The sequence below is a fragment of the Toxorhynchites rutilus genome, chromosome 2 (assembly GCF_029784135.1).
Source record: "Toxorhynchites rutilus septentrionalis strain SRP chromosome 2, ASM2978413v1, whole genome shotgun sequence".
In the NCBI taxonomy this organism is placed as follows: Eukaryota; Metazoa; Arthropoda; class Insecta; order Diptera; family Culicidae; genus Toxorhynchites; species Toxorhynchites rutilus.
In genome coordinates, this window is record NC_073745.1 from 300,145,839 (window position 1) to 300,156,345 (window position 10,507).

Here is a 10,507-nt window from a genome sequence, read left to right on the forward strand (position 1 = left end):
CCATCAAAATGGTTGTGAAAACACGTAAAGAAGTATTTTTGTATCGCGTGAAGATATTTGAAAACAAAATCGTGATTACGAACCGAAGTGACAGTTTGTGTGCGTGCCCAGGGTCACTCTTAAAAATCAATTGTTATACTAATTTTATACTTATATCATCATGGCATTGAGTATTTCAAGCTATTATTACAGAGTGTTCCGAATGATTCAGAACGGTATATGGTGGTGGATTAACGCGAGAGATGAACACACAATTTTAAAATCCAAATCGAAAACTTTCAAATTGAACTTTACACAATTTGGAAGTTTTTGAATGGGTTAGGGATTAGAGGACTGCAGAAAAGGATGCGACGAAAACTCGCAATACATCGACCCTTCTGAGGACGACAAAAAATTTCAACTGAATTGAGAACAATTTCCTCTAAGCAGAGTTCCCACATTATCCAGCAAGTAGAATCACGTGATATTTCGGAAGCAAAAATATTTTTTTGACGTAGAACTACGTCTTTCAGGAAGGGTGCCAAATCAGAAAACAGGTCACGTTTTTGTGAAATAAAGTTAACGTTAATAAATATTTTCACAGCGAACAAATTGTGATACTTTGCACAACAATGGAATCGGAAATTCTCTAAGATTCGTTTAATATAATATGCAGTACAATCCACTAATGCCTATACAGTTTAATTTAATGAAAACTGGAATCATTCTCATTTTCCCATACATTTGTTCTGCCGATTTGTGTGCATTCCCGAACAGAGCTGTCAATAACGAGCAACTGATACATTCGTTTCTGCCCGTTTTCAACATATTTGGTTTAAATAAGCCATCCACGATTGGAAGCCACACCATTCTTTGTGTGGACGCCGACTTGACAACATCGTTGCTGGACGAGCTGGACGACGAGGGCGATCCCTCATCGTGCCTTTCTCAAGGCAAAGAGGGTGGAGGTGTAGTGCAGGAGTAGAGTAAAGTTTTCCAAGAGCCTTTCTCAAGGCTAGAGACGAATGAGCACTCCAGATTTCAAAGTCTCTTTAATTCAACATCCATCCTTCCTTCCTGAAGCCAACACCACTTCTCGTTTGGTGGTCATCGAAGCAACATTGCCGCAGAGCGTCGAGCGGGAGAGGTTTGTTTTAAAGTCGGGTGAAGGAGGAGTATGGAATAGAGTTTCTTTCCACGAGGGCCCTTCTCAGGGCTAGAGGCGGAAACCAAAAATAGAATAGAATGAAAACACAGATGTGAGTGAGCTAGCATAACACAACCAGCGAATATCATTCATGCCTAATGCTGATTTCACACACATACACACACAGCTCGATATAAGGAGAAGAAGCCCTCTGTATCAATGTGTGCTACAATAAAGAAGAGCAGCATACGAGAATTTTTTGTGCTAGTGCGAATATGGAAGAGTATCCAGAATTTTGGAATATAGATATACACTGCATTTCTCTAGATAAACGTATATTTCATGAAAGTATGCTTTCAAATTCCAGCAGAGTAAGCTTACTATTGCATGTTGTGGGGTTCGATCACATCTCAAGCGGAATATAGGAGCAAAAGGGTTCATAGTTTGTGATCGATATCTGAGTGGGATGGAGAAAGTCTGATGCAAGTTGAACCAAATAAACGAGAAGTGCTGATAGCTTTCTACTCGAATCTTTCGAGTCTCCTGAAGTAATACAAAATTAAAAAGCTAAAAAGATATTACAAACATTTTGATGCATTCTAAAATAATATCCGAAGTGATAAACAAGTGAATTGAATAATATAATTCCGTTGTTCTACGTCGAAAACTGCGGTAGTGTCCTAGATACAACCCATTACAATTTTTGGCTTAAGAAGTTTTTGTTATTTTTCTCCTAACATATTTATCACTCACTTACTTTTTTGGTATACTGAATTACTCCACTTTAACTGCACTCGACGTAAATTGAATGGTATGTTAAACATACTTTAGTGTATAGTAATTTGCTTCAATTTCCATTTAAAATAATAAAAAATACATACAGTAGCTGGAAATTGCTACTATAGTTCCGAAATCATTTGTAAAACAAAAGTTTTTAAGTGAGCATGGGCCAAAAAAGGATGTTTTCGAATTTTTTGTTGAATTACTATCGTAAATTGAAGTGGAACCCATTACTGATTATGTAGATATGTTCTCTAATGTTCTGTAAATAAACTTACGAGTGTGCAGAAAATTGTAGAGAAGTATTAATTTTTCACAGAACTGTTATTAAATTGAAGGTTGACCCAATCTCACCCCTTAGAAGGTATTGTTTTCTTCTAAGAATTATGTTCAAATGATGCTCAAATGAGCTTATTAGGAAATTGATTCCTGAACATGATTCTTCAATTTTGTATTTGAGTTACGAAAATAGTGAAAATCCACCTAAAAGTGCGATGAAAAGGATTATATTTGAAGATTTTTCCTCATTCTGCCGTGAAGCTGGTTCCGGCAGGGATGTCACACTTCTTTTTTTGGCTTTCGTGTGCCACCCTCATCAACTATGTCTCGATTCGAATTGAGGAATCCCTTGGTTCCCCTTGTTTTCAATACTTTCTTGTGAACTTGCAACATTGGTAGATATGCCAGCCTTCCAGTTTTTTTCAGGATTTCCCAGACTTTTTTGCACGTTCCCTGATATCCCGACGAACATACAATTTTGCTTGGTTTTGCGGAAATGATCAGAAATTTTCCGTGATTTTTGATAGTTTTTGTTTTATCAGTTTATATTTTTTAATTTTCCGTGATAAACATATTGGGTCCTTGTCAAATGAAGCGAAAATTTCAACAAATCATGATAGAAATAAGCGAGGAAGATGAATATTTGAGTGCTTCCGCGAATTCCGTAAATAGACGTACCGACTCATCAAACCATTCGCAATATTATGAAAACGTACCCTCGCCACAAATGTTGATTGATATAGAAACTGAAACTGTGAGAACTGACGACAATTAATAATATATATATATATATATATATATATATATATATATATATATATATATATAGAAATTACCTATAATCGTCTTTCAGTGCTAATATAATCGTCTTTCAGTGCTGAATATATAGCTCTGCATACTTCTGGAACAATTATGCTAATTGTACATTTTGGTACCCTGAACAAATAGCTCAAACTAGCGTATGAATCACCTGAAATTATAATGTGTAATAATTTATCATTAAGTAGTATAATACAGCAAAATTCTGCTCACCTGTTGCTAAGAAACGCAATGTAACAGCAAGCCGTGTTGTTACATCAATAGCTTTTCAGAAGCTGGTATCTTGTTTCGATACCAAAGGACCAATTCTACAGATAAGCTTCTCAAAATTGGTTGGGTTGACTCTCAGGAAGTTGGAAAACTGAGCTGGATCCTCGATATAGAGCTCAGACATCAACTGACTGCAGGCACCATATCTCTCACGTTTCAGAATCCAATCTCGAATCCACACAGAACGTGTTTTCTTCCTCTCCAGCATTTTTAAAATAATCACACAAGCGGCAATTTTGCGTTTCGATGTCATCACATCAACCAGAAGTCAACAACTAGCATTAAAGGTTTGTCAACAACTGGTTGGAAATGAAAACTTCGAATATAACTCTTCGGTCCGTACATGTAAACTGCTTACATTAAATTAAATTCTACTGATACAAAACTGTACCTAGCTTTTTTTTTTATCAATATCTATGATCGTTGCAAAAAGACTGAATAAAAATTTTCCAAAGTGAAAATATCGCTTTATTTTATTATTCATCTAGACATGACGTAAAAGAAGAATTCTATGGAACATTTAACCTTGTAGTAGTATAATGTATAATACATTAGATTTTTCTGAGGAGTTATTTGATGGTCATTTACAAATCAAAATTTGAAGAATTATCGAACAATAACTATCTGTACTTCAGTTGAGTATTATGCATTGGAAGTAGTGAAAATGTGTGTCTTGTTAAACGGTTCACGGCATTCCAAAATATCTTCAAAATTTGTGAAGGTATTACTCTCATCCCCATCGACGGTAGTCGATAAGTTTTTTTTTACACAACAGATAGTTTCAGGACTATAATTCTCTAAATAAAGTTTATGCTAAAATGCATACATCCTTTCAAAAACTAACTCTTCATAAAAAAATAATTATACCCGAAGAAGATACGCAGAAGAGCAAGTAATTTAATTAATTATGTATATTGATACATCAAACCTAAGAAAATGTTCTTTCATGGAGGAATTGGGAATAATTTCGTGTCGTAGTAAATATTTACCTTTTATTCGTTTTGTGGATATGAATATTAAATCGTTCATAAAAGTCATAAATGTCAAAATGTCAATCGACAAACATGATTACTTTTCATTTTTTCCTAGTTCTAGCTAGAATGTACTGATATAAGATGATTGGTTGTATAAGAAAGTGTTTACTAAGTGGATTCAAATACAAATACAGTGTTAAGCCATACAAATGAAACACAAATTTCAGCATAACTCGGGAAGTAATTAAGCAAACGAACCCAAAATTGGCATGTGGTAGTTTAAGGGAGGAGTAATTGTTCCTATGGTAGGTTAGGCCTCTCTCTGAAGGGGAGGGGGCCTGAATAACTCTAGAACTAATCAAGCAAATGGAATCAAACTTGGCATAAAAAGTTTTCAGGGATCGATAAATGTTTCTATGGTGGTTTGACACTCCTCCCACCTCCCTCAGGGGGGATGCTGCAGAACTCAAGAATCAATGAATAGTAATAATATAAAGGGCAATAAATGCTTCTATAGTGGTTTGACACTCGCATAACTCGAAAATCAATCAAGCAAACGGAATCAAATTTGGCATGTGGAGGTTTTAGAGGGCACGAAATGTTTCTATGGTGGTTCGACACGCTGCCATACAGATGAAACACAAACTTCTGTATAACTCGAGAACTAATCAAGCAAATTGGTGGAAGTACTGAAATTTTATAGTAAAAAAAAGTAAAGGGTAGATTAGAACAGCAATTAACGAACAGTTCTGCGATTGAACCCATGAACATGTGCATAGTGAGAAAACGTGGATTTGATAACGAAAAATAAATTTTAAACGGGACGAAGTTTGCCGGGTCAGCTAGTTGAGTAAAAACAAGATCTTCGCGATTTCACAGTATTCATCCAGCTAACGTCCAAACGAAAGAGAAGTTTTCCAAATAGCCTTTCCAAATTGGCCTTTTTCAAGACTAGAGGCAAAAGAATTTAGCCTTCATAATTCAAACCATGATCATCATTATTCAAGTCACAGTCTCGCTTCAGCTAGCAGATAGCAGTTTTTCGCAATGCTGATGTCATATACAGCTGTTTCGTTCGATACAAAGGAAGAATGGAAGAAGGATGTCGCACACTGAGACGCAATTTTGTTCGGTGGAGACACCTCGTCGATTTCCATGCCGTCTGGTCGAGAGTAATTCTGAATTTTTGCACCACATCATTTTTGCATCTATATTGGGGTGTTAGTTCAGAATTTTGGAAACGCGAACGTTACGTTTGGGGTGCAAGGGTTTAAGGGCTAATAACTCTCTGTCAAATGAACGACTTGATATGACAATCACATGCGAAACTTTTAGACTCCAAAACTTTTTTCCATAGTCAGCGGTTGCTGCATGTCATCGGATGGGTATGAAGACACTATAAATATTGTGCTCGCTCTGCTTCTATTTTGCTACCATGTTGAACGGATGCCTTTTCGGAATTTTCGCCTCAGAATATGCGTGAAGTAAGCATAATGCTGAACCTGCACTGACGGGCAGAAGCAAAGCTGAAGAGAAATAATAAATAGAAATAAACGAAAACGAAATAAATTCTATCTGCTGTGCAAATGCAAATAACTTACAATATTCCAGCACGACTTTCACTATGGTTTAGTTTGATATTCCTCAAATAATTATGTGGCACACAACCTTAACGCATGATTCGCCATAGCGTCAGTTCGATGCATTGATACAATGTCAAAGGCACCAACGAAGTCCTTATGATGACGGAAAACAAGCGCTGTTAACACTAGGTTTACGGACGTTTCTTATATATCTATCTCTACGAACACGCGTCATTTTGACGCTGCACACATATTACAACACTTAGAAAGCTACTTAAGTATATACTACTAGCTGACCCGGCAAACATCGTCTCGCCCAATTTTTATTTTTCATTATCACATCCACGTTTTCTTACTAACCGCTGTTCATGGGTCCAATCGCAGAATTATTCATTGATTTTTTTTTCTCTTTTATAGTGACTTTCAACACATTTCGGCTGGTTCGTCACTTTTACTTCCATTTTTGGAAGAATGTCGGGAGTGAGAATGGAACTCGTGATCTCTGCGTGAGAGGTATGGTTGTTACCACTACGCCAGATCGCCTCCACTTATTCATTGATTGATCTTTTAATTACTTCTACTATAAAATTCCTAGTACTTCAGCCAAAACTCGGCATTATAATATCAGATTATTTTCAGACACAATTCTCGTTCAAGATTTTTCAACCACTTGCAAATAACATGTTTCTCCGTTACGTTACATGCCAAATTTGGTTTTATTTGCTTGATCAATTCTCGAGTAATGCAGAAATTTGTGTTTCATTTGTATGGCAGCCCCTCCTTAGGGCTATTACGAAAATCTTCCCCGGCCCCAAAAACCCTTACATACCAATTTTCATGTTGATTGGTTCAGTAGTTTCCGAGTCCATAAAAATCAGACAGACAGACAGACAGACAGACAGAAATCCATTTATATATATATATATATATATATAGATAAGTAGAAAATTAAAATATGTAAAATTGAGGTGCACTTTCTATTGTTGCTTTTCGGCAACAGTTGTCTATCGCTTGTTTCATTTCAAATAGCGAGATAACAGAGATAGCGGATCGAAATGTGGATATATTCCTATATATTCCGCATATGTTATTGATGTTTACAATTTAAACGTAGGCAAGAACATAGAGAATTTCTATATTTCAATACCGGTTTATATAATTTTCCTTAGGAAATTCAAAATGCGTCAAATTGACGCGTTCCGTGAACCTGGTGTTAACTGCTTCAAAGGCTGAATATTTGCCTCAGCAGAGATCCATATGAATCCTAGCGCAAATATTCGAGAGATAGTTTTGCTACTGTCATGCGAAACCAAATCAAACACAAAATTCCTGAACAATTATTTTCTTGGTGGGCCGATCATAGTCCAGTTTTATAACTCCCACACAGTTGTGTAGTTTAGAACCTTAAAGGAATGGCGTCATTTTGATGTAATGATTGCAATGCCAGAGACATCAGCGAGAAAGTAATTTGGTCGCGTCCACATCTCAATCCGAAACGAAAACATGTGATGACGCAAAACAAGGAAGTACAAGCAATGTTCATTGCTTCGTATCTAGAATGATACTGAAAGTTTGGCTCAGCGAGATCCAATATTTATGCTTTAGGCAAATACTCTTTAGTCATTCCCAATCTTTAAATCATTCCCCTCGTTAAACGCCGATAAGTTGCTCGGTTTTGACGGCATGGGTTGGGAAGCTCACAAATGTGCAGAACAAATGTATGGGGAAAAAGAAACGCTTCTAGTTTTCATCAATTTAAGCCGTTTACACACCAGGGGATTGTAATATATAGCATAACAAACAAATCTTAGGGAATTTCCGATTCGTTTGGTATATAAATCGTCAAAATCTGTTGCCGGCAAAAATAGTTATTAACGATAACTTTATTTCATAAAAACGTGACCTGTTTTCCGATTTGGCACCCTTAATGAAAGACGTAGTTCTACGTCAAAACGTCAATGAATACCATCCTTGAACCTTAGATCCGGTGTGCTATATTGGGCAGCTAAAACAACAGATCTATATTTTATAACTTAATCCAAATGGCTAAATAACGTTCAAATAAATCAATGAGTGTATACCATCGCTAACTGGCAACGCAAATGGAACGAAGATGAATTGGGCCGGTGGTTTCACTCGATTATCCCTAAGGTTAGCCTCAAACCGTGGTTCAAAAGTCTGGACTTGAGTCGGGACTTTATTCGCACCTTCTCCCGACTCATGTCCAATCACTGTTCGTTAGATGCGCTTCTCTTTCGTTTCAATCTTGCCAGCAACAATCTCTGCGTCTGTGGTCAAGGTTATCACGACATCGAGCATGTTGTTTGGTCGTGCGAGGTGTATCTTGTCGCCAGATCGAATTTAGAAAACTCCCTTCGGGCCCGAGGAAGACAGCCCAATGTGCCGGTGAGAGATGTGTTGGCTCGGTTAGACCTTGATTACATGACCCAAATATATGTTTTCCTTAAAGCTATCGATCTTCGTGTGTGATTGTACCTATGTCCTTATACCCTCCTTTTCATCCATTGCGAGCGATTGGCCCCCTTGGTATAAACAGCAAAATAAGTTGAAATGTAAATATACAATAGATATACGAATAGATTTAAGAATCGAGTGTGATCATCAACATTGTAACAATTCCCTTATATCCCATCCCTTTCCTGAAAGAATATGTCACCCTCTAAACTCGAGTAAACCGCGAGTAATCGGTTTTCCACCTTACTAACCATAGTGTTAGGAAAATTATTTATGTATAGTTTTAAAACATATATTTAAGAATTCGGCTCCTTTAAACTAATGTATCTGAGCCTGTAAAAATAAACGATTTATATAAAAAAAAATCAATGAGTACAGAATCAATTAACTCATCTAGCAGAACGAGTTCAAACGACCATCGATATTCCCTGAAACGACAACCAAGGCATCGACATATTTTGTACATTATACCCCAAGCTGTTTTATGCCAGCGTGAATAGCGGATGCCCCTAAATCTATATAAACCAACATTATTTGAAAGAATTGAATCACTCGAATCGTATCGGTCCACTCCGTGGGCAACGGGCGCCAAATTTATGCAAATGTTCTTCCACCCTCCTGTCCATCCCCTCACTTCCCCCTTCCCCGACGCACCTTTTGCAAAGCTGGCCTCGAACAGAAGCATCACCGCTGCCACCAGTATTACCGCTGCTGATTTCCACATCCTTGAGATCTCAAGCCTTCCGACGATACACGATCCTCGCCGTTCACTCCGCTGGATGCTGTCAGGCACACTATCTTTCTATTTTGTTTTTCTTAAACTTCACTGCTGTCGCTTCGTTCAAGTTGCTCTTGTTTTTGTCGTTGTTGTTGTTGCACTTTTTTCTTCTATTCGAACACTTGGGCCCTTTGCTTGTTAGCCTTCCGATGGCAATATTTCTTCCAAACACACTGGGGAGAGATCGGTGATAACTTCAAACTTCCGATTTTCCGAGTTCGCTATTCACTATCTTTTTTTTTTATTTGTTCTTCTTCTCCCCGTTCTGGGCGCCTTTCGGTTTTGCTAATTAAAGCCCTTGCTAGATCAGATTTTCAGCCTTTCCCTCCGCCGGTTCACCGATAACGATCTTGGAGTATCCGACTGCACCGAAGCCGAGTCAGCAGCCAGATAGCATAAAATGCAATCCAACCTGCTCAAACTGGTTCTAGGAGAATGATCAGAGTTCTGTTTCTGTTTGCCGGCCCTCTGAAAGCAGGGGGGGGAATAAAAAGTCACACTTCTATGCACTTCACACTCGAACTCGTATGCACTTGAATTTCCTTCGCGCGGAAGCTCGGTTTACGTCTTTTGCAAATCGCGAAACACTTCGTCGGAACCGCCCGAAAAACGGCCAAAAAAACCCTCCGAAATCCGCGGAAAATAGAAAATAAATTACACAAAATAAAAAGAACACGAAACCTGTCGTGGGTGGGTCGTGGTTGTCGCGTGAAAAACACACACACTTCTTGGGAAAATAATAATAAACACCGCTGCTGCCGGGAGCCACCGGGTTTTGGGTTCAAGAAACTGGTCCAAGTCCAAGGAGAAATAACCCGAGAATGAATTTTCAATGCCAAGGCTTGCACCATTTATAGAGAAAGGTGGCTAGCAAATTCCGCGTTGAGCGGGAAATGGACCCTCGCGGGAACGGTTTTTGCTCTTGGCTTTGCTCTCGCGCGATGGCACTTCGCTTGAGAAGAGTTTTATGCTGCGAGCGCCGTCTGTCCGTTCGTTTGATTGTTTGTTTGTTTGGGGGACTTGGTGCGTAGCGCAAGAGACGAACCCCTCACGGGGCTCTCCCGAACCGAACCGCGCGAATAGATCTTCTCTCGCGTGTGTGTGTGTGTGTGTGTGTGTGTGTGTGTCTTTCACCTGTGTCGGAAGCTGCGTTCGGATGCATCGAGAGAACCCGCGAGAGAAGGAGAGTCGGGAAAACTGTGTCGGTTCTCTTGATTCGCTGTGCACTCTCGCTCTCGCAGCCGATGCTTTCTCCTGGGGAGACTGTGTGTGCAGATGATGACGGCGCTGCTGAGATGATGATGATGATTATGACGATGAGGGCATCAAAAGCGCATCCTATCTCTCGTGAATTTGTTTTATGATCTTCGCGGTTTGTTTTGCTCGGTTTCGATGGGATTTCTTTTTGTTTTGGTGTATTTGC

The 10,507-nt window shown here is 38.6% G+C and overlaps 1 protein-coding gene across 1 annotated transcript in view; it reads right to left on the reverse strand.

Moving 5' to 3' along the window:
- The window catches only part of LOC129766907 (serine protease inhibitor dipetalogastin), a 209,845-nt gene extending 199,951 nt beyond the window's left edge, over window positions 1-9,894 (reverse strand). The window contains exon 1 of the mRNA XM_055767504.1: window positions 8,961-9,894. Coding sequence (XP_055623479.1) covers window positions 8,961-9,030 — 70 coding nt within the window. The 5' untranslated portion in view covers window positions 9,031-9,894. The remainder of the gene's footprint in view (window positions 1-8,960) is intronic.
- Window positions 9,895-10,507: the final 613 nt, after the last annotated feature.